General features: G+C 32.2%; 1 protein-coding gene across 1 annotated transcript in view; it reads right to left on the bottom strand.

Annotated features, from left to right (window-relative positions):
* BMT2 (base methyltransferase of 25S rRNA 2 homolog) overlaps positions 1-26,385 on the bottom strand; it is an 82,190-nt gene that overhangs the window by 41,277 nt on the left and 14,528 nt on the right. Inside the window, exons 2-3 of the mRNA XM_031455230.2 lie at positions 26,221-26,362; positions 10,560-10,730 (exon numbers count right to left, since the gene is read on the bottom strand). Of these exons, the coding sequence (XP_031311090.1) occupies positions 10,560-10,730; positions 26,221-26,362 (313 nt within the window). The remainder of the gene's footprint in view (positions 1-10,559; positions 10,731-26,220; positions 26,363-26,385) is intronic.

Genomic DNA, 26,385 nt, shown 5'->3' with positions numbered 1-26,385 from the left:
TATTCAAACATACGCAGAGTACTTATTATGTGCCAGGTATTCCATAGGTGTTGATACAGCGATAAGGCAAAGTTACTGTCTTTGGTTACACAGCAGGAATATAATTTAGGTAACTGCCACATAAATAAAATTTCATGAATAATTTTCATATGCCTTTCTATAAGTAGAGCTGAACTGAGGGAAAATGGGAAATATACACAATACAGTACATGAGAACTACCACTTCAAAAAAGTCATAAATAATATATGATTTGGGAAATGAAATATCTATTCACTCCTCCATATAGTTACCCAGTGTAACTAAATTGGCTATTATCAGTACAAGAGTAAACTTAGAAATAATATATTAAGTTTGGTGGAGGGAAATATTTCAGAATTCCATGCTACACTGTGACTAAAGACTCCAGCTCTGACTTTGGCTGATCCACTGGTAGGCCGTCTCCTTGGACCAAGTGAAGCATGGAGAATGGAAGAGAACCAGAGAAAAAAGGGAGTGAACTCCAGTGACCTGTGGCTACAATAGCTGCTGCCTGGTGAAACAGAAGAGGTCAAGAGGGAATGGGTTAAAACCCAAGAAAGCAGCTGTTCATTGATTATACAGTTCCAGCCCCTATTGTATCTCTTTAAATGGCAGCCTCCTCATAAACTTCATGGTAGAAGGTTTAGAAAGCCAAAGACGAACCATCTTCTTCATTATAGGTCTCAAACTACAGATTCTGTCCAGGCCTGATACAAGATCTCAGGAAAGTTTTATATTTCCTTTATTTGTTTTACTTAATTAACAGCAATCTTCAAATTTATCCATACTTTTCTTTCCTCCCTCTTAACCATGCTTTCAATGTTACAACTATACTTTCTTAAAAGAATGAGATAGTAAGCAAAGTAGAGAAACTGTTAAGTAACACCAGATCAAGGTATTTAAAAACTGGGATTCATGTTTTCCCCTACATATGCCATCATAAATTATACCACTTACTGCACTGTCCATTGTTTCATACAAATAACTGGAAAATTAAAATAATGTCATGATAAGGAGTTTAGTTACCAGTCTTAGTACAATTGAGACAAAGATAAAATTCATTAAGCCTGCTTAAAGCAGTGAATTTTCAACCTCCCAGTTTCATACTTACTGGGCATGGAATTGAGAAGGTAAAATTAAACTGTGTACTCAATTTGATAACTGTTAAAGAATATGTGTAACATACTGGAAATATATTACCACTAATACTGATTAAAGCACAAGGTGCAATTAAGAATTTTATTTTTTAAGGAAATGGGAATAAAAGACATCTTATAACTGTCCAACTTTCTTGTATGAATCCATTGGACTCTTTTAAACATTTTCCAGGAATTCTTAATGTATGAAAAGGAATCACCTGCACATAAAGAGGTTCTAGTGTCTACAGGTCCAATGCCACTTAGTACCCTGAGAGTCTAAGTGAAATTAATCTATTCCACTTCTTTTTCCTTCCTACTGTAATATGATTTGTATGTATCAAAATTTTTTTTGGAATGATACTCCTGGTTGGATAAATTATAAAACATGGCATAATGATTCTGAAAAGCAAAAGTCTGTTTTCCCAACACTTAACAAAAAAGAATTGCATTTAAATTAAAATGCAAATCCGTCAATTAGTTTGACTATTTAATATTGTTAATATTTAAAAGCAAAACATGGAAAATAATGGCTTTGCTCTAGGAACACTTGCAAACTACTAAGTAAGCAATCAAGAGTAACAAATACAGAAATATAAAGTCGTAGCATTAAATGTAAACTAAGTCATCTAATACTTTTACATATATTCATCTCCCTTGGTATTAAGCTATGCTTTTTAAAATCTTACCCTTCTTTTGCTATTTTCAATGTTATCTAGCATAGAGTGCTAGAAATACAGTAGCACTGAGTAAACATCAATTTTTTTGAATGACTGAAAATATACCTGCCTCTGTGTTCTGGTTGCTGGGGCTACTTTATACTTCACCCCACTGATTACAAGTTTTGCCTTGCTGTTACAGATTTTCAGACTGAATGTTTGCAATTCCAACAGTGTCTACCTTTTCTGTTTGCTTCCTCTTCAAAGCCATTAAAAAAAATTACCTAGTTTTTACTGCTTGGGAGAAGAGGAGTAGTCTGAAAGGTCATAATGTTCATTTACTTATATCCCTTTTATCTACTCTCTAAATCTATCTTCTCTTATTGTACATTTCTAACTAAGCTATGGCTATATTATGGGTTTTGTGTTTTACAGGTAGGGTAATAACACAGTTTATAGTCCAAACTGGGGCATTTCTTAAAAGAAAAGGAAGCACTATTAACAAGCATAAACCAGCACTGTAGAAGACAAATTATGGCATATGGTCACCCTACTTATAGGCAGTGTAACAAAATAAAAATTATAGTACAAATTGAAGGTTAAGCATTCCACCAGTTAAAATTTGTCCTGACTTTCCCTCTTAATAACTATGATACTTCTAAACGAGACAATAAGGAATCCAACTATGTTCAATACACTATGGCATGATATCTACTTTATGAAATCTCAGAATCATTATTATGTGTATAACATAAATAGTTAAAATCTACATAATACTATCTTTAACCATGACAATTATTGTGGCAATATTTTGACACTTTCATATCAAAATGCCATGACAAAGAATGAGTTATATTTATTAAAATATAAGTTAAGCAAGTAAGTTAAGAAAAAATGGCAAAGAAAACATAAGTACCATCACTCTCCAACACTCTACATAAAATTAGTAAATATTTTCTAAGGTTCAAGATCAAGAAACCGAGTTACCTTAACTAAGAAACATGTCACTAACTAACAGAAAATCTACACTTTGAGTGTAATAAATGTTTTTAAAAATTAAATAAAAAAATTATGGACCAGAAAGACTTACCTACAAATGAGGGGGAATAAGAGTAAAGCTTTCAAGTAAAGTATTTCTTTTGGAGAAGTACTAAAAATGAGATTTTTATTAGAAAAGTGATTCTCCTGGGGATAAGAAGGAGGTGATGATTTAAAGTTGCAGCATAAACCACACAATTTACTTTTCAACCCGCCCAATTATGTGTGTGTGTGTGTGTGTGTGTGTGTGTGTATACACACACATCTTCTGTTCTTTGACTTTGGCCAATTGCTAGTATCTTTCCATCTCCTAATTCAGTTAATGTTGTTGTATTAGCATTTAAAAATAAATTCAATTAAATTCCTATTTAGGTGATTCAAGATAATAAAAATTTACTCTATAGACTTACAAGGACAAAATAATACACATGTTGTAGTCACTTGGGTAGAACTCCTGATCTGAAATTTCCAAAAGATACTATCCCATCTTAACCTTTTCACTTGCTATCATGCTTCTCCTAAGAGACTCACAGACAGAGAATACAGACTTGTGGTTACCAGGGGGGTGGAGGGTGGGAAGGGATAGACTGGGATTTCAAAATTGTAGAATAGACTACACTATATAGCACAGGGAAATATACACAAAATGTTATGATAACTCACAGAGAAAAAAATGTGACAATGAGTGTGTATATGTCCATGAATAACTGAAAAATTGTGCTGAACACTGGAATTTGACACAACATTGTAAAATGATTATAAATCAATAAAAAATGTTAAAAAAAAAAGTGTTGTTACTCTAAAACCTCTGAATAACATCCTCTTAATCTATATCCAATTAATCATTATCCTTCTGAACTCTTACGTTAATTGTAGCTTCCTTCTTGTTCCTGTTATACGTAAACATTCCCTGAAGTTCCATAATTAAAGTTTCTCTCTTCCTTCTCTTTCTACTCTACCATATTCCTCTAGACTGATTCAACTGATGTTCTGTATACCCAGGTGATACCACGTAGTTCCAACAATCAAAATAACCCCCAAATGCAGATACTTCTATATCTATTTTCTGATTTAAAAATTTTTTTAACTTTAGACTCACATTTTCAACAATATGCAAGATAATAATAATCAACCTATGCTGTTGAATTCATTAATTTAACAAATATTTATTGGGGGTCTTTTATGTGTTGGCACTATGCGAGGAGCTAAGTTACCCAGAAGGCAGATACGGATCTTACCTTCATAGAGTTTACAATGTAGTCGAAGAGGAAAGACAAACTACAAACAGAATAAGGAAAATACAATTTGTTAGAGCAGGGGTTTTCAAAATTTTTGATCTCAGAATCCCTCTGTATTCTCAAAAATTACTGAAGACCCCAAAGAACTGGAATTCTACCTGAATAAAAGGAAGATCAGTATTATTGAGTCACATAGTTAAAAAGAAGAGGTGCTGAGGAAATGAGGGATACAAAGGTCAATAATGAAGGATTTTTTTTGTTAGGAAGCTGGGATTTTATCTCAAGAGCAGAAGAAAACCCCTGAACAGTTTTAGGAAAGAGAGGTGCATTATCAGATTTATGTTTCAGAAAAATTCTCGGGTTGAACTGTGGAGAATGGATTGGAATAAGGCTGGAAATAGGTCTATTGCAATTACCCTGGTAAGAGATGAGGATAGAGCAAAGTACACAGACTGAAGTGATACTGAGAACTTGGTGATAATAGAACTTAGTGATTAACTAGATGTAAGAAGTTAGATAGGGAAGAAGTCAACAATAAATCTTAAAGTTTCTAGCTTGGGCATACAGATGCATTTCATGAAACAGGGAACATTGGAAGAAGAACAGATTGGGTGATTCAGAGAGCAGAAAGGGGAGAATATTAGCTTGCTCATGACACAAGATTATCTCATAGGCATAAACAAAAAAGATGTCTAGTAGGCGCTAAGATATATGAAGGTCAGATCAGGAGTCTGAACTGGAGAAACAGATGTGGTATCATCAGCATTCACATGGTAACCAAAACTATGGAAGTAAATTAAGCTGCCATGAGAGGATATGAGAATGAGAAGTAGAAAGCCCAGGATCAGCATTTAAAAGGCAAAGAAAGGGGATATACTGCTGTTAAGAAAGGACAAGTAAATGGACTGATAAACAAACATGTCCTTCTAGTACATGTATTAAGATGAAGACATTTATTTTTTTTTAATGATAACATTACAGTGATAAGGAGAATATGAAAGACGTTGACTGTTAACAACCACTAAATTACCATTCACACTCAGGAAACAGGTAATAAATAGCACATGCCTCGGCCATCCCCATAAAATGAGTAACATTCACTGATAGTTGTTTCAGGAAGAGTCTTATTAAGCTTTAGGTAATTCATTAGAAAATAGTAATGTTAGTTAAAACACCAAAAATTCTATTTCCTAAATTATCTTTCTATAATTTCACATAAATCTAATTAACTTTATATTTTTATTAGATCAAATCAGATTCAATTCCAGCTACTAAAACAATAAACAATTTGCTTTAGACAGTAAATCTTTAATTTACTATCTGTTGAGGACATAGTAGGCAGAACTACAATTAAAATCTTGTAAACTGAGGTTAACAGAATTTTTTTGGAATGTTTAAAATCCTGCCAAGGAAGCATATTTAAGAATCCCTCCAAACAGAATTTTGCAGAGAAAATATTTTGTGGTCATCATTTTCCTTAACATAGAGTCAGATTATAGAGGTCTGGATCATAGTATTCTTTTCATGACAGTTTGCCAATTGTGCTGTTGTTACCCAAATGATCTTCTGAACCTATATAATCATTATTACTTTCATTCTCAACTCCCAGAACTTTCAGTCATTATCTGAAAGCTCAGAGCTTTGAGGTTTTATATAGTTCTTCCTACCTTTTAAAATAGTTAGATTATATAGCATTATTGTATTTTTATAAAGAAAAGAAGACTCAGGAATGTTAGATATTTCCCCAAGGTTATTCTCTGAGCCAGTACAAAAATTAGGAAAGAACTATCTTTTTAGAAAGGAGCAACTGATAAGCATGTATTATTAGCATTCAGTTTATTCATAACCTTTAATATATACATTTTAAATTAAGAAAAACTAAGGAGGAAAACTTTACGTATCAGAATTGCTATTAATACACACTGTTTGTGTAGAAATAGTTTTTAAAAATTACAATACACAAGGCTTTAAATGGGACAATATCTTGATAACATTACTAAAACTCCAGATTTGATGTCTGTGATCATAATTTTTTCCTATTAATGTTTCAGTGATGTAAGTGAAGAATTTTACTTTCAGGTTAAATTTATATTTGTGTATACATCTCTTTTTTGTGTGTATCACTTGATTAATACATAATGCATTTCAAACTAAAAGCAAAAAATTTTAAAATCACTACTGAAACACATATTTCTGATTTATATACTGAATTATGTTCAAAAGACATTTAACTTCCTCCTTTACTACTGTAACATCTTTTACTTACGAGGATAACTTTCAACATTAAAAGCCAATGAAAGTACAAAGAATGCTGAAAATGAATAGAATTCAACTGCTAACTAAAACTTTAAAAAAGAAAGAAAATTAAAAATGGTATTAAAAAACCACTAATTATTAAAAACCAAACTCTCAAAACCAGCATTAATAAGTCTAATCAGGTCCTCTTTATTAGATATTACCTATTAATTATATATTGCATTCTCTCTCCACCACAAACCTTTTAAGAATATGTCTAATATCTTACATCCTAAGGCAGAATGGAGGTAAGGCCTATATTAAGACTCTTGGATTGGCAGTGACCATCTATTAAATAGTCTTTCCTTTTACTCAGTGCTACCTCTTCCTTCCCCTTTCTCTACCAATTAAGTAAATCTCAAGTAGATGATTGGAAAAACATGATTCTACTGTCCTAAATATGTCCTTCCTTCTTTCATTTCCTTCCATCCATCCATCTGGCTGTTCTTCTACCCATGAAGCATGTGTTAAAGACCCCACTCCAGTAACTATAAATATCAAATAATATTCTAAGTACTAAAGAGCTCATACTATTGATACACTTAAGATTACAATACTTAAGTGACTGAATGACATAAACAGACAATTCTCAAAACAAGGCAATAATAAAATAAGCCTATTCAAAGCCTTGTTTTAGCTGCTAAGAAACTTAATATTGTGGTCCTATTTATAACAATGGTAATGGCATAAATGGCAAATGAGTTTTTTCTCTTATACTAACTGATTAACTATTAATGTTTCCGTAGAGTACTGTAAAAAGGATTCTGAGGTCAAGTCCAGGCTCTGTAGGAAAGATCCAATGACCAACTACCTATGTTTATCATGGATTTTGGAAAGTATTATGAAAGCATGTATGCCATGTTTCTACTATGGCAAGTATTAGAACATCACAAACGAATTGTATTTTTCTGACTTCATATGATTTTCCTTTCTTTTAATATTTAGATTGGGAAATGGGAAGACCGGTTCAGCATCTTAAAATATATTCTACTCACCTCAAAGAATGAATTAAGAAGTGTGCCCTCTGATTCTATATTCTGGAACAGATTGTAGAGTACTGGCATCATTTTTTCCTTAAATGGTAGATTCCACCTGTATAACCAAATGGGCCTGGTGCTTTCTGTTTTGGAAGACTATTCATTATTGACGTAACTTCTTTAATAAAAACAGACCTATTAAGATTTTTTATTTCTCCTTGTCTGAGTTTTGGTAGATTGTGTCTTTATAGGAATTGGTCCATTTCATCTAACTTATCAAATTTTGGGGCATAGAGTTATTCATAATATTCCTATATTACTCATTTACTGTCCACAGGATCAGCAGTGATGGCCCTTCTTTCATTTCTAGTATTAGTAATTTGTTTCTTTCTTTTTTTCTTGGTTAGCTTAGTCAGAGGTTTATCAATTTTATTGATCTTCAAAGAAAAACATATCTTCAAATAGAATGATATCTATAAACAAAGAGTAAACATCTAACCTTTAACTATTTTATCTACCTTTTGGAAAGTGTGTATGTATAAGAGAGAGATTCTCTTTGGGAAAACTGAGTATTATTTTGTATCAGGGTCACTTTATATTCAGGTATATATGCATACAGTGGTAGATATTTATAATAAAATATAATGCAGAATGAGTGTTTAAATAGCATGGGAAGAACAGTTTACAGAAAAAATTTTATGCTAAACAGTCTCCATTGTGTAAGAAAACAATGCCTATTTTAAAAACTGCAATGAAATGTACCTAAACGTAACTAGGGCTGAGTAATCATTTTTCTACATCTATAATCTTCTCCACATCCAAAATTTTCACACTGTGATCTTATTTCATTTGTAGTTAGAAAAATATACAATACTGATTTTAATCCATGATAAGTATTATAACAGAGGTATAAAAAGTTTTGATATTGATACCAGAGTATCAATTCTTTTGAGAAGTCCATGTTAAGTTCTGAAAGGGAAAATGCTTCAAATATAGCCTACTATAATACTGCAGTAATTTATCAGAAAGAGAATCTACTACACTTGCAACTGCCAAAAAGAACATACATGCACAGGAGACGCACGAAGGCCAGGTGGTAGGCAAAAACTGATGCAGACTTAAAATCTGCCTGAATTTTAAATGCTCCCCCAAATCAACACATATCCACTGGCAGAAGGTGGAAGCCTTATTGGCTGGAGAGGTGTCTGAGCACAACTTCTTACCTATCTTTGACCACTAATCTATGCAGATACAAGTGCAAACCCTAGGAAGCCAGCCTAAAGGAAAATAAATACAACAGTAACGTACAAACTACCAGGGAAATAGATCCCACAGACTAAGCGCAGGCAAATTACTAAAAAAAATAACACTACTACCACCACTACTACCCTCCTTGGGGAAAAAATCCAAAACAAGAGTTTCTACAATATATTATCAAAAAGACATCGGCCAGTTTTCAATAAAAAATTAGAAGACATACTGAGAAAAATCAGAAAGTGTGGTCCATATGCTAGAAAAAAAGCAGTAAACAGAAAAAGACTGAGTGAACCCAAATCTTGAATTGAGCAAAGACTTCAAATCAGCTATTATAAAAATGTTCCAAGAATTAAAAGAAATCATGTTTAAAGAATTAAAGGAAGATATGATGACAATGATTCAACAAACAAGGTAATCTCAACAATGAAACAGACTATAAAAAAGAACACAAATTCTAGGGTTGATATTTTCCATATGTACCTGTTTTTGATAGCACTGTAACTATATACTTTCTTATACTGGTCAGTATTTTAAAAACATTTAAGAATGTTCATAACACCTGAGCTATAAGTTGTTTAGTTAATCATTATGCTCTGTCAGCTTTGTAGTAATCTTTGAATAAAGTTAGAGATCTTTTTCTACAGAACTAATCAAAGGTATGTTAATTTTTAAATGAAATTGCTTATAGCTAACTAGATAATATTTTAACATGGTGTAAAATCAAAGTAACCAAAGGTAATGTTATGCTGATATCTATAGGTTTGAAACTGTTTTAAGAAGTTAATTTTATTTTATTTTCATGGTTAGCTTTCCATGTCTATCAGGAATGTTTCTAGAATTATTAGTTTAACATTTTCCAGAGATTAACAAAACATTACTCAATTCCACAAATCTATTCTGGTACTAGGGTATATACATAAATTTAATATTATTAATCATTAATTAGATTATAACACACACACACACCATGGAATACTATTTAGCCATAAAAATGGGAAATTCTATCTTTGCAACAAAGTGGATGAACCTTGAGGTCATTACACTAAGTGAAGAAACCCAGACACAGAAAGACAAATACAGTGTTCATCCTTCTATGTAGTAATGAAAAAAACTAAACTCATAGAAACAGAAATCAGCTATGTGATTTGGAGGTAGGAGACTAGGTGAAAGGTACTCCCAATTATAAGATAAGTTATGGAGGTGTAATGTCCAGCATGATGACTACAGTTAACAATGCTGTATTGTTTATTTGAAAATTGCTAAGAGAGTAGATCTTAAAAGTTCTCATCATAAGGAAAAAAAATTTGTAACTAGGTGAGGTGACAGATGGGTAACTCAACTTACCGTGGTAATCATTTCATAATACATACATATATTAAATCATCACGTTGTATACTTTAAATAATGTTAATGTCAATTATATTTCAATAAAACTGGGGAAATACTTACGTACTTATTAAATAAAATTTGTGCCTATATGCATATATATATACACACATATATATATAGCACTAGCAGTACTACATTTTTATATTGATAATAAAATAATAGCAATTGGTTCTATTAATAATCTTCCAACTTATCCTTATTTTTTATTTCTTTATTAGTAGATAGCCACTTTAAATTTAGTTTAACTGAATTTTGCTGTTTTGATTCTCTGTACTACCGTAAGAATAATTACTGTAGTATTTTATAAATGATTCTTTGTCATTTTTAGTGAGAACAATCTGTTATAGAACTACTGGTTTTCCAGATATCCCTTACACTTTGTGCTAGTTTTCTACTAAATAATATTACAAATCTGCATTTCTCAACCTAACGTATTATTAGAGGAGCAAGCAAACTGTCCACTACTTGGTGCCCACCATTGCACTATTGTACATTATTAGCACAGCTATCCAAGATAATGTTAATACTTTAAGTAGAAAAAGTGTACTTACTCAGTTATAAATTCAGGGTTCGTAAAGCTGAGGTTGGTTAAATGACCTTCAAGTTTAGAAGATTCATGCGTATTTAAGGCTGGAGTGGTCTTAGTGGCGAGTATAGCTCTTTTTTCATCTTTTTCAAGTGCTTTTCTCTTCCCACCATTTTGGAAATATTCTCTGCATACACTACAAAGCAAATTAAAGTTATATTTTAAAACAATGGGTATGAATATAAAATAAAATAGGAAAATATTAGCATTTATTAATCAAAATGGAAAACTTTCAAATTATAGACTCCAATTTTTTAAAATGTCACATAGAAATAAGTTTGAGCACCTGTAGCGCTTTCAAAGTTTTTAAAATTACCATACAACAAAACATGATCATAGATTATGTTTAATAAATTAAAAGTATTTTTTTAGAAGTACAAACGTGCCTGTATGTTTTTCTGAACTTTATTCTTAGCAAAAACATAAGTTCCTTCAGAAAACCTTAGATAACACTGCTATTTGGTGACAGTATCCAAAAAGAATAGAAATACCAATTAATTCTGAGCCAGATTTGCTGTTAGTAGACAGTTGTTTTTCAGATCAACTCTTGGTTTACAAAACCAAAGTCACAAAATCAGGTTGCCATCATATTAAGAATCATGTTATTTGCTCTGAAAGAAGGGCACGAAAATCTAGTTCAGGTAAAAATGTTATCAAATTATAAAGGTAAACATTCAGAGAGAACAAAGATTTGAACACAATAGTAGTTTTTATAACACCTGGAAATTATTCCTGTCCATCAAGAGACATTCCTGTTTGTCTCAATTCTTATAATGTAAATATTAAAGTGCAGATTTTTCAAGATGTATTATTTTAAGCTCATATGATTTAGCTGTATTACATTGTTATCCAGAATCAGAAACTGATGACTTGCATAACAATTTTCTTCACACCTAATATAATTTTAGGGTGAATATAGTAGGATACCATGCCTGACTATGTAATAGAATAACAAACATGAACCACAGAATCAACTCAAAATACTTATTAGTTATTAAAGCCAAGAAACTTAAAGGAAAAAAGACTAGTGAGACCTGTCTCTGGCCCTTGAGCTTACAATATAACAGGAGATACATACCTAAACAATTAACTGATATACTTAATCAAAGCTACTTTTAAAATGAATGTAAACGGAAGCTAAATAAATTTTCTTTCTTTTTGGATTCTTAAAATAAACCAATTATTATTCCATATAGGTCATACTCTGAACAAAGCTAGACCATTTTTCCCCACAGACATTACTTGGTGCAGTTCCAAAAACACATGGCTAGAGAGAAGAACTGAAAAATTAATTTAATACTGGTTTCTGCAAGTAGAATTATGGTCTAAGGGAACAATGCCCCTTTCTCCTCACACTTACAGGATGCTATTAGTTCAATTTCAGTTTTTCCAAGTATCTATTATTTAAGACTTCTTTAACTAATCTTACAGAGATTTAATTTTAACTCAAATTACATACAGAAGTTGAAACTCATTCATTATTAATCAAACATTTATTAAGTACCTATCATTGCACCAGGCACAAACTGAGGAAGGCACAGCTGTTCTAAGGAGCTCAAACCAGGGAAGGAGACAAATAATTACATAACAATAAAGAAAATACAATTCATAAATACCTACTCCAATCTAAAATCAGTAATATAAGCTGATTTTAGAAAGATGAGCAGGAATAAATCAGGCTAGGAAGAATTTAAGGAGGAAAGTGCTTTCCTGGCAGAGAGAACAGATGAGCAAAAACATGGAAGAGAAAAACATTATGGATCCTGTAGAGATGGACATCAGTTTAAGGCATGTGAAATTAAACTGTCAGATAGAAAATGGACAGATGGACTCACAAGTGAAAAGGCTCTAAGCCTAGCACAGAGAGGAATGATAGCCAGATGACACTGGAGAAGTAAACAAACCTCAGATCATGCAAGACTGGCAGGCCAATTTACGAATGTGGCCTTTCAAAATCTAATCTAATGACAGAAAGTGGTTCAGTGGCTTCCTTAAGTGGAGGATAGGGCTGACTACAAAGGTGTATACTGGAGCTTTTTAAAGTGATGGAAATGTTCTATATCTTGACAGTGGTGGTGGTGTTTATGTAAGTGTAAACAATCATCAATACTCAGTAAACTGTACACTAGAATGGGTGTATTTTATTGTAAATAAACCTTAGTAAAGTTGATAAAAAATAGTTTTAATCACCTTGAAATTAATACTAAAAATAATACCTCTATCATATAACATTCCTTTAAGGCATGAAACACAAAGGTAAAGCAATTGCTTACCTTTCTATTAGGTGGAACCATATACAATTGTTGATATTCAATAGTTACTAAGCCACAAAAATCATAATTTTATATGGCTCAATATCATAGTTATCTAGAAATTTGGCAGCAAAATACTTGAAGAGCTAGAATTTCAGATACTCATGGGATAACAACAACCATCTAAATCCCAATTTCTCTACACAACTTCTGAAAAACAGACAAATCATTAGGAAGAACAAATAAAAATACACACAGTTCATACCTATGGTATAACTAGGAAACAGAGAATAGCATCTAATTTTACATGTAATTGTGAAATAAAAATCTGAGGCCAAGTGAGTTGGCTATGGAGCTACCAAAGTACAGTCAGATGAAAACTGTGTAAGAGAGGAAGCTATGATGAGGTCTTAGATGTGGCAAAAAAGCAGGTAATACCATTTCTCCACCAAGAGGGAGTTCAACCCTAAGTGGAGAAATCTTAAGAAGAGATTTGGGATGCAGTGAATCAAAGCATTAGCCACTGGAAGGCCAAAAGGAAAGAGTTTGGAAAGTATATGGGAAGGGCTGTCACCAAAGGTGACTGCCTTGAGGAGACACTGTTTCTGAGGGGAAAAGGAGACACTTGAATAGAGGGGATATCTCTGGAGGTACACTGATAAAAGGAAAAAAATGAAGCAATTAAGGATAAGGAGCATACTGAGATATTATAAGCTAAACCTATTAAAAATCATAGATCAGCCAAAAAGAGGAAAGCCTTTATTAAAGGAGTTCCACTTTCATATTTGTAGAAATCTAGCAAGGTTCTCCAGAATTTAGAAATAAAGTAAGCCACCCAAACCCTAACCTACATATCTAGAAATATTCCAACATAACAAAATACATAGAAGAAATGTCCAATGAACACAACAAACATACAAGTTTCTATTAGAAAGGAAGAGAAAGACAATCAAAGCTTTTCAGTGGATGAAAATTCTCAAAAACAGAAAACAAAAAGCAATAAAAGAGAAGAAAAATTTAACATAACATTCCAATATTAATTATATATAATTAAGTGAATATAGATATGTAAGAACATTTCAAATTTGAAACTAAAAAAACCTGAGAATAAGGAAGAACTAAATGGACAATCTATGAATATGGATAGGAAGACTCAATACTGTCCCTATGCTAGCAATTCTTCCCAATCCCAATTTGATTTATACATTCAACACAATCCCAATCAAAATCAGAGCAAATTATTTTATAGATAAAACAAATGAATTCTTAAGTGTATATGGAGAAGCAAAACACCCAGAATAGCCTACACAATATTGAAGAACAAAGTTGCAAGACTGACACTATCTGATTTCAAGACTTAATATAAAGCTATTACTATACTATTACTATTAGTGTAGTAATCAAGACAATGTGTAAAACAGTAGACAAATAGATCAATGGAACAGAATAGAGAGCCCAGATATAGATCTACATAAATATACTCTGTGTCCAACTGATCTTGGACAAAGAAGCAAAGGTAATATAGTGGAGAAAAGAGTCTTTTCAACAAATAAATAGAGATGGAACAACTGGATAGCCACTTGCCAAAAAATGAACCTAGACACAGACATTACACCCTTCCCAAAAATTAACTCAAAACGGATCACAGACCTAAATGTAAAACACAAAACTATAAAACTCTTAGAGTTTTATAAATTCCTTAGGAGAAAATCTAGAGATCTTGGGTGTTGCATCTAAAAAGTCATTGCCAAAACCAAGTCACAATCTATAAAAGGAAAAAAAATCTGAGAAGCTGGACTTCATTAAAATTAAAAATTTGTGCTCTGCAAGAGACAATGTCAAGAGAATAAGACAGGCCATGGACTAGGAGAAAATATTTGCAAAAGATGTATCTGATAAAGGATTGTTATCCAAAGTATACAAAGAACTCCTAAAACTCAATTTTAAGAAAAAAACAACCTGACTAAAAATGGGCAAAAGATCTGGACAGATTGCCTCACTGAAGAAGGTATATAGATGTCAAATAGATGTATGCTCCATACCATGTCATTAGGGAAATGCAAATTAAAACAGCAATGAGATACTACTACAAACTATTGGAATGGCCAAAATCCAGAACACTAACATGACCAAATGGTGGTGAAGATGTAGAGCAACAATAACTCTCATTCACTGCTCTTGGGAATGCAAAATGGTACAGTAACTGGTAGACAGTTTGGCAGTTTCTTACAAAACTAAACATACTCTTACCATACAATCGAGCAATTAAACTCTGGTATTTGCCCAGAAGAGGTGAAAATTTACTTACACACAAAAACCTGCACATGCATATTTATAGTTTTATTCATAACTGCCAAAATGTGAAGCAACAAAGATATCCTTCAGTAGGTAAATGGATAAACAAACTGTGGTACACCCAGACAATGGAATATTATTTACCACTAAAAAGAAATAAGCTACTGAGCCAAGAAAGACATGGTGGAACCTTAAATGCATATTAAGTGAAAGGTATTAATATGAAAAGGCCAAATACTGTGATTACACCTATATACATTCTAGAAGAGGCAGGCCTATAGAGACAGTAAAAAAGTCAGTGGTTGCTGGGGGAGGGAGAGGTTTGGGGGAGGGGAAGAAATGAGTAACTGGAGCACAGAGGATTTTTAGGGCAGTGAAACTATTCTGTACGATAATACAATGATGTTATTATACATTTGCAAAACCCATAAAATATATAACAACAGAAGTGAACCCTAATGCAAACTATGGCCTTTGGATGATAATGATGTGTCAGTATGGGTTCATCAACTGTAACATATGTACCACTCTGGGTGGATGTTGATAGTGGTGTGACTGTGCGGGGGTGGTGTATAGGGGAGCCACCTGTACTTTCTACTCTATTCTGCTGTGAATATAAAACTGTTCTGGAAAAATAAAGACTATCTGAAAGAAAAAACAAACTCAGAATAGATAATCATGTGCTTCTTGATGTAGTACACTGAGAAAGATACAGTATCACCTATGTAATATTCTTGCTAATAATATGCTTAACTTGAGTCTAATCACAAAGAAACAACCATACAAATCCAAATTCAGAGAGTCCACACAATTTTGATTTTATAAAAATGTCCATGTCATAAAAGACCAAAAAATAGTAACAGGCTAGAGAATTTTCCTAGATTAAAGAAGACCAAAGAGGGATAACTAAGTACTATGATGCACACTGAAGCATTCAGGAGCAAGAGTCTTGTGGTTTCTCCAACTGACTTTCAAACGGTTTGGTAGAGAGTGAAAAGAAGGTGGGAGTGGGGTGGGTGGGAGGGGAAATGGGGAAACAAGATACAAAATAAGACTAAAATAGAGCAACATTTTTTTCAAAACCAAAGGAAAGAAAGTGTGAGTCAAGGATTTTATATCTAGCCAAGTTGTGCCTCTTACAACAAAACTATAGAAAACAGCTTTTGGTATGTAAGAACTCATAGAACATCATAGTTGCATCTACTGGAAGATGAACTTGATCTATGAGAAGACTGGGAAATGTTGGTGAAGAGGCTGGTAGTGAATAAAAAGCATGAAATGAATTTAAGAAGGATACTTTATAATGCTGAAGGCCACAATTCCCAATGAAGATATAATAGTTATGAATATTTATGTGCCATTTATCATAGCAGCCATCTTCACAAAGCAGAAACTCCATGAGATGCATGGAGAAACAGCCACAACTAAACAAAGAACTTGAACACACTACTCCGAATCAAGTCAATGAATAAAAAATAAGGTTATAGAAGCCCTAAAGAGCATAACAAGGTTTATCTTATCGCTACACAACAAACTTTGTTCTTTCTATTAGAGAGAGTATAGCTTTTTTTAAAGTGCATGTGGAATATTCACAAAAATTACCACATATATATATTAAACCATAAGAAAACCACAGTAAAAGCCATAGGGGAAAAATACAGATAAAAATCATCCAATCTCAATGCAATAAAGCTAGAACTAATGACAACAAAAAATTAAAAAACCCATTTCACCTGTAATTTTTTTAAATTAAGTAACTCTGGAGTCAAAGGAAAAGTACTAATAAAAATCATAGAACTACTAAAAGACAGTAATACCACAAGTAAGAATCTAAGAAATGCAACTAAAATAGTGACCTGAGGAAAATTCACACACTTTAATATTTGTATCAATACAAATGAAAGAAAAAAAATCCAACTCAAAGGATAAGGGAAAAAAGTAAAACCAAAAGAAAGGAAGAAGATACTTATAACAGGAAAAATCAGAACCAGCAAATAAATTCACAAACTGGTTCTTTAATTTGCATAAGTATACAAATAAAGCTGAAAACTTAGATGAAACATCATTTTTCTAGGTAAGTACACTAAATATAAGATATAGGAACATAGGAAAATTTATTAAACTTGACTCTTGATTAATGGTAGAAATGCAAAGTTCAAACAAAACCAAAATTCATAGATGACATAAGAGAAAATTATCAGTTACTTCACCAAAAAGCATCAGTATCAAACGAAAAATTCTACCAAGACTTAAAAAACTAAATAACCCCTGTATTAATCATGTTTTTGATTTTCTGTATCTAACATGTTTTGATATTTTGGAGGGACTTACAGACCCAGGGAGAAACTGCCTCTCCCAAGGCTAGCTAATTCCTAAAAATAATAAACAACTTACTTGGGAGCACACCTCTCACATGTAAGCCAAACATCTCCTTCACTTAACTCTCACACAAGTCAATGTTTCCCCTGCCTCAAATCAACCCAGGTCCGAGTACCAGGCAGTCAGGGACAGCTCCTATGCCCCAAAGCCCACCAAAATTATTCAAACTAGCCAATACCATACTATTTACTCTGCCCTGCTTTGCCTTTCCACAGAAACCCCATAATTGATCAGGTCTATTCTTTTGCCTCACTCCTGCTACTGCCTCTTGACCAAATGTGGTGCTTCCCCTATGGCCCTGGGTGACATGGCATACCCCCTTTTTTCAGTAAATATAAGTAATAAATTCTTTCAATGGCATTCACCTTTCCATGCCATCAGTCACCTCTCTAAATAGAACCCACAAGTACCAATTAGACAATCCCAAAACTATTTAAAGAGTTCCAGACCATATAAACAAATGAAAAATTTCCAGAGTCATTTTTAGTGAGCAAATAACAATGATAATTAGGTCTGAAAATGTCAACAACAACAACAACAACAACAAAAAACCAGACCAACATCACTTATAAGTATCAATGTAAAAATATAAAATAAAATTTTAGCAAACAGAATCAAACATGGCCAAAGAGTATGCATTTTAAGAATGCAAAGATGATTCAATATAAAAAGAATCCATTATTACAATTCACTATATTCATAAATTTAAGGAGAAAACTCATTCATTTCCATAGATGCTGAAAGTACATTCAACAAAATCCTACACATATTTCTAATAAAATCAATCAATCAATTAGAGCTTGTTGAATACTTCCTAACAGTAAAATTATATCTATGTATTAGCCAAAACACCAGCAGCTTATTCAATGGGGACATACCACACATATTATCACTACAAGAGTAAGACACAAGTAACAGATGAGAATTGGAGAGAAAGAAATAAAACTCTATGTATAGACAGGTGATGTGATAATAGACCTAGACAATCCAAAAGAATCAATCATAAAATAATACAAACAGTAAGAGAATTCAGTAAAATAAGATGTAAAACATATAAAAATTAAAAACCTCCACATAAATAAGTAATAGCCTATCAAAATATACAACAGAAGTGAAGACCACATTTATAATAGCAACAGAATGATAAAATACATAGGAATAAATAAGAAATGTGCAGAATCATTATACAGAAAACCTAAAATACTAATGAAAGATTCAAAAGTAGATTAGAACAAATGGAGGGATATATAACTTTTTCATGGATATAATGATTCAACATTCTAAAGATGCCATTTTTTCCAGTTAGTAAAGAATTTAATGTAATTCCAATAAAAATACAAATTTCAAAAAATTCAGTTAGACCAGCTGATTCTAAAGTAGACAGGTAAAAAAACAAAAGCAACTATAGTCAAGAAAATCCTGAGAAAGAAGAATGGTGGTGGGGGAAAGATGTTATAGGAGTAACATGGATTAAATGGTATAGACAATGAATCATAATAGAAAGTCCTAAAACGGAACCAACTATCTGGGGAAACCTGGCGTATCATAAGTATGTTAAATCACTGCAGAAAAGGTATACATTTTCATAAATGATGTGGGAGAAATAGGTAATTATTTGGGGGTGAGGAGAATTATATCTATACTTCATGACAAACAATGGATTGAATTCCAAATAGCTCAGAGATTGAAACATTAAAAAAATGATTATCATACAAATATGAGAAGAAAATATGAGTGAATTTCTAATAGGAATTCTTACAGTCTGGGAATCAGAAAAGTTTTTCTAAGACAAATGAAATCTGGAAGCAATAAAAGAAGAGACAAATATATCTGATTATATAAAAATAAAAACCTCCTGTGTGGCAAAAAAAAAAAAAAAACTTACATAGCAAAAGATACAAAGTCAAAGAAAAAAAGCACATATCTCTAAATTATATAAAAGCTCTAAAAAAATCAAGAATAAAAGGACCAAAAACCATTAAGAAAAAAAAGTGTCAAAAACACAACCACATAATTCACAGGAAAAAAGGCAAATAATTCTTTAGTACTTGAAAATGTACTTGACCTCATTCATAAGATAAACATATATTAAAACCAAAGATATTAATTTCCATCTATCAGACTGGCAAAAACTCAATCATACGCTGTTGGTGAGATGGTGGATAAACAGGTATTCTCATTTTTGCTGGTGGAATTACAAAATGATATAATCTCTATGGAGGGTGATCTGGCAATATCCAGTAAAATCACATACACATTTATTCTTTTACTCTACAATTCCACATCTATGAATCTACAAAGACACAATGCCAAAAATACAAAATGAATACACACACAGTTATCAGTATAGCACTATTTGTAATAGAAAAAGCTTGCAAGGAACTTATCAAAATAATGAAGATATTTATATCTTTGCGACGGTTAATTTATATGTCAACTTGACTGGGCTACAGGGTGCCCTAGATATTTGGTCAAACATTCTGGGGGTTTCTGTGAGGATGTTTCTAGATGAAACTAACGTTTAAATGAGCAGATTGAGTAAAACAGACTGTCCTTCTTAATGAAGGGGGGCCTTATCCAATCACTTGAAGATCTGCATAAAACAAAAAAGTTAACTGCCCCCCAGGGTATGAGAGATTCTTCCTGCTGGAACACTGAATTTTTCCTGCCTTCAGATTCAAACTGAAACATCAGCTCTTCCTGGGTCTCAAGCCTGCTGGCCTTAGGAATTGCACCATGGGTTCGGTTCTACTGGGTCTCCAGAGTGTCAACTCACCCTGCAAATCTTGGGATTTGTCAGCCAATTCTCTGGAAAACCCTGACTAATACAATACCAAAAAGAATTAACTTTGTGACATAATATTAAGTAAAAAAGAAAAGTACAAAACAGAGTGTGTAACATATACAATATGTAGATATATTATTGTATCTATGTATCAGCCAAAACACCCTGGTACAGAAGCCTTATATATAACATGTACCATGGTGATAAGACAGGATGGATATGTGTGTGTATGCACATGGGTGTGTTAATTTGCTTACTTCTGCAAAAAGAAAAAGATTGTTTTAAACAAGAAACAAATGAAGAAAATGGAAGGGAGCCTTTTTTGAGATATCTTTTTATAAAGTTTTGACTTCTGAACCATGTAAATGTTTCACATTCTCCCAAATTAAAAGAAAATAGGGGGAAAATCCCCATTAAACTGAAGGTAAAGTGAAACCAACCATATAGCAAATTGGTAACATAACCATACACAAAAGAACTGTTTCAAGTAACTTTCAAACACAGTATTTTGACCCTTAGTGAGATATGTTCTAAAGACAAAAGAACTGCAAAGAAATTTTAAACTTCACTCAGTTTATTGTTAGAAGTAAAATTGGTACTGTAATTTTGAAACCATTTTATGATAATTGTAGAACAAAGCAAATGTGTTAATGTTATTCAGAATTAAGTCCTTCAGTGTAACAGAAGAGATAAGATACAAACATAAAGTTATGCAAAAAAATGTGTAAATGCTACATTTGAATAGAAAATATCAATTATGAATTTAAGACTATATATATATATATATAAAGACTATATATGTATATAAATGTTTTTTCTAACTCTCTTCACTGAAAAATTCTAGAAGAAAGGACACCTCAGAAGCATATCTAGTGGCCAGATCTCAATTTCTAATTGCTGTTTTCCACTAAAGGAAACTAGGCTCCTTGATTCTAGGTCTTGACTGGGAAAGTAAAGGCTCATCTTGTAATAGATAGCAGGAAAGTGCTCAAAGATGATGTCAGACCACAGCAGCCAGCTTTGAAGGCTCTCACTAGTTAAATATGGAATAATGAGAACACACATACAGACATACATTCACACAGAAATCAAAGACCTATAAAAAAAAAAGTGAATAAATAACAATCCAGGAGGCTACAGTGATATCCCAAAACAAAACAAAAACAAACCACCACCAACAAAAAAACCCACAAAAACTCAATTGTCACAACTGGAACTGGCTATTACACAAACTCCTTACTACGAAAATTGATAAATAAAAGGAAAGAATTACATGTATATAATTTATTTTTACCTAGCCTTTCTGGAAACATGTACCCTGTTCATAAACAGAAGTTTTTATTTGTAGAAGAATGCTAAAAATTGCAAGGAATAATATAATTTAAAAAATCATTTTGCAACCCCAAATGAAATAAATTATTTAATAAATGGAAGTAAACCTGTTAGATGAAAGATTGTTGGGAGACAGGATTGATCCACAAGCCAGAAATGTCACTGTACATATTACTTGCTAATTGCAAAGGGAAAACATCAGTTTGCGATGGAAGGATCTCGGAGTTACTATCTTAAACAAATGGTAAAATTTAGCATCTCAAATAGTGGAACAACCTGACAATAAGAACCTGCTAATGTGATGCAATATGAAGTATGAAGTTTCACCTAATAAATATTTTGCCAGAAATATGAGACCTGAATCAATACTTTAGACTCAACTTTCAGTTCATAAGAAATGAAGGAGATTGAGGAAGTAGTTAAAGGGCACCATAAGAAAACAAACAAATAAATGCAAATCAAAGACACAAAGCTAGTTTTAGATTAGAATACAGATAAGTACAACAAACCCCTGGCTGTGCTATAACTAGAAAAAAAGCTATACAATCTAAAAACAATATATTAAAAAGAAATCAAGAGAACTGAGGATGCAATGAGGTCTAATGGAACTAAATTCCAGAAGGAGACAAACCCTTTCTGGATGAGAAGGGATCACAGGCACTTTGTGCATTTGCTGAAAAAGTATAGCAAATAAATGGCAGAGGATCAAGTCTTCTACGGCAGAGTAATTTTGTTTGATTAAAGGAAATCAGCAGAGCTTTCAAAGGCTGCTTAGAATGGTGTCACAGATTGGAAAATTCTCTGCACTATTTCATGGGCGTAGGTCCTAGGGTCCTGCTAGAGGATGGTACCTGTAATACACACAGAACAGGATGCACTCTCAAAGCATGTGAAGTGAGGTGAACTGAAACTATTTAAAGAAGAAATCCAGATTCCACCCAGCTTAAGTCTTCATGAAATCAAAGCATTCACTCTCTCATCCTAGCTGCCTATCAGAGAAAAAAAGCACACCCTCTCTGGGGAAAAATATTATTTACCCCAGTCTCTTCTAAACACAATGCCAGTATATGTATTCTTAAAAATAACCAGGCATATAATAAAGCAGGAAAAAATAATCCATAACCAAAAGAAAAAACAGCCAAAAGAAACAGACCCATAGGTTAACTTTATGTTGGAATAAGCAGACAAGGACTTAAAATAACTATTATAAAATTTTAATAGAGAAAAATATTAACTGAATAGATGAAAATATGGAGAACTTCAATAGAAAAATGAAATCTCTAAAGAAAAGTCAAGCTATTAGTGAAAAATCAAGAAAAATGATACGTTGAAAACATCTCCCTTGGTAATCGATAGAATTAAAAAAAACAAAAGAAAAAATCAATAAGGATATATAGAATATTTAAACAATGCTATTAATCACCTTAAACCAATAATCACAAAATACAGAATGTGAGATATTTTACAAATCAGCTAACACTCCTCTAAAAACTCAATGTTATGGAAAACAAAAACAAGAACCTAAAGAGATATAACCACCAATGTATGAGCCTTGATTTAGGGAAAAAAGTTATAAAGTATATTTTGGGGATAATAACAAAAAGATGAATTTATGAACTAGATAATTTTGAAAATTAGTAAATTACTGTTAATTGTCTTAATGTGATGGTAGTACTGTGGTTCCATAGAAGACTGTACTTATTCTTAGGAGATACAAGGAGATGAAATGCCATGTTATCTGCAATTTACTTTCAAATGGTTTAGGAAATGGCTTGTTTACATATGTTCCTCTATGTAGTTAGAGAAGGCAAATTCTCTTATTAAACGTACAACTATAATTTTATATTGTGTTTTGTTTCTCATTTTTAATATTTGATATTACACATAAATTTTTATTATTTTTTGAAGGAAATGTTACGTAGAATTCTTCAAGCTAAACAGTTAACAAAATCTTAGCAGGGCAATGTCAGTAAGGCTTATTTCACATATCAAATTCCTATACAGTTTTAAGTATAACTAACTGGAAGCAAACTTTTCAAACTTTTTTTAAAGATCACTTTAACTTTCAGAGTGACACTGCTCTCTTATAACTGTCAACAGAGAAAGGAATTACATATAACCCAAGTTAGAATTACAAATAATTTGTCTCAAAATTAATACTGTTTTGAAGCCTGTTCCCCCAACCTAGTTTTAAGTTTAAAGTAGACATTATAAAACTTCTCTTGGGATCACTTCCCATAGTAAAATCTTTTTATCATATTTGCCATTGTTTTTTTTCGGTACTTTGCATAAAGTCTTATTAATGTATTTTTCAGCAGTCTGACCTAAAAGTGACCTTTCAGAACATGTATAGATACAATAACTACTGATTAAAAACACAAATCCAAAGAAGAATGAAGAGTGAAGTGTGAGGCAGATTCATTATTCAAGTGGAAAGTACAAGCAAACGTTCCTATGAGAATACCACATATCAAAGTGGTATTTCAAATAAAGGCAGAGAGCTTGCCTGATGTATTGGAATACTAATTTAAAAGCAGTGTTGCTAAGTACAAAAAATGATGGTCTTAGATAGTGATGGTACTTATTAGCTGATTGGATTACATTATTCCTTTGTGTTACAAGGGAAATACCTGGCTCAGTAGTACACCTTATTTCTCCTTTCTTGGCTTGAAGGAGAAAATGTATACTCTGTAGAACAGTCAGATTTAAAAACATTTTCTCTCTAGAACAAGCCCAAAATGCCAAACATTTTAATTCCAAACATCTCATTTCTTATTATTCTGTCTCCCTCCTTTAGTTCCCCAACTCCACAATTCTTTGACTCCACAATCCACTGATGATACCATCTTTCCACCACTCCCTACCTACCTCATATTTTAAATTTCCTTCTTATATATCATCATAATCACCACAATGTATACATCAGCTTCTCCCTTGCTCCTCTCTTAAGTCATTATACTCACTTGAGCATTAATCCTACCACAATGTCCTGTCCATTCATCTTCTCACTCTCCAGGGAAACTGTTTCACTATAACTTTGTGCCTTGATTGTTAGAGTAGACTCCAAACTGGTTTCCTTACTTACACCCCTGCCCTTTCTATAGTCTATCTTAACACAGAAATTAATTCTTAAAAATTTGTGACACATTTTAAAAGGCTAATAAAATCCTGGAACTCCTCTCCTTAAACATTTAATGACTTCTCATCTCATGCAGAATAAAGGCCAATGTCTTTACAACGGTCCACAAGATCCTACAAAGTCTAGCTGTTATCTTATATTTTCTACCACCGCCCCACCACCCCCTGCTGCTCATTCTGCTCTAGCCACATTGGTCTCCTTGCTATTTCTCAAACATGCCAGCAAGCTCCTGCCTCCAGGCCTCTAGACTTGTTAAGGCTTGTTTTCTCACATCCTTCATGTCCTTTACATATCACATTAGAAAGGCCTTCTCTGTCTATTCTATTTAAAATTGTTTTACTTTTCCTTACTTTATTTTTCTCATGGCACTTACCATTATCTGACCTAGTATATATTTATGTGTTGCTTCTTGCTTCTCATTCCCACTAACATGTAAGTTCCATGAGAGCAAGGATTTTTGTCTGATTAACTGCTGTAATCACAGTGCCTATGATATAACTAGTTTACAGTAGACAATAAGAGTAACTTATGAAATAAATAAAAGAATTATTAAATAAAGAAAGAAAAGAATAAAAGACAATAAGAATAATTTATTAAATAAAGAATAAATAAAAAATAAATAAAAGAATTTATTAAATAAATAAAAGAACTTATTAAATAAATAAATAAAATAAATACATATTTTTCTCTGGATTATTTGTTGAATGAATGAAATACACATTATTACATAATTTTTAAATGAGATTAAAACAGAAATTTGGAATAAAATATAACTGAAATGAAATATAAACCTAAAGTTACAACAAACTTATTATCCAAGCTAAAAAGATAAGGTTTTGTTTTCCAGGAATTCATTTTTAAATTTAGTCAGTACACACATCTGTTCTTATAATTTTATCACTTGAGACAAATGATGAGCAGTATTTCATTTTCTGATGTTTTTAACATTAGAAGCTATGCTACGAGAAAATAAACTTATATCCAAAATCAAATATAAGTGCTATAATACCCTGAATCATATATAAAAAGTACAGGATTTGGAAACTTTTAAGATGTTTTCAGTTTTAAAGAATGGAAGAATACTCATTTTTACTCTAATGAACATACTTACCCAAAGAAATTTCTGTACTACAACTTACTAATGATGAGTCAAGTGCTAAATCTCTTATTTTAAATGTATCAACACTTAAACATATTAAATGTATATAAAGCTATACTTTTAAAAAGTTGAAACAAAAACTTTAAAGTTATATCAAAGAAAAACATTTTGATTAGAAAAAGATGAATGAAATAAACTGAAAGTTAAGGCAAGGGGGAGAAGTTGTTTAAAATACATCATCTATTTTAAAACATTTCTGTTTTTGTATAATGAATCATATACAGCACTGCTTAGACTTAAGAGTTTAAACAAAAACCAAAAATGTTAATTCATAAAAACACTCACCTACAACACCATTCAATACGACCTTCGCCCTCACAAGTTTTTGCCCAATGATTATCTGCCAAATTTTTCATTGCAACAGCATATTCACAAAGTGTTTCCTCATCCTCACAATGTTCTCGCCAGATCTTATCAAAATCTCCCACTAAAAACAAAGAAAAAATAAAT

Source organism: Camelus dromedarius, chromosome 7 (assembly GCF_036321535.1).
Source record: "Camelus dromedarius isolate mCamDro1 chromosome 7, mCamDro1.pat, whole genome shotgun sequence".
NCBI lineage: Eukaryota > Metazoa > Chordata > Mammalia > Artiodactyla > Camelidae > Camelus > Camelus dromedarius.
Note: the sequence above shows the minus strand (reverse complement) of the source record. Positions and strands in the feature narration are given on the sequence as shown.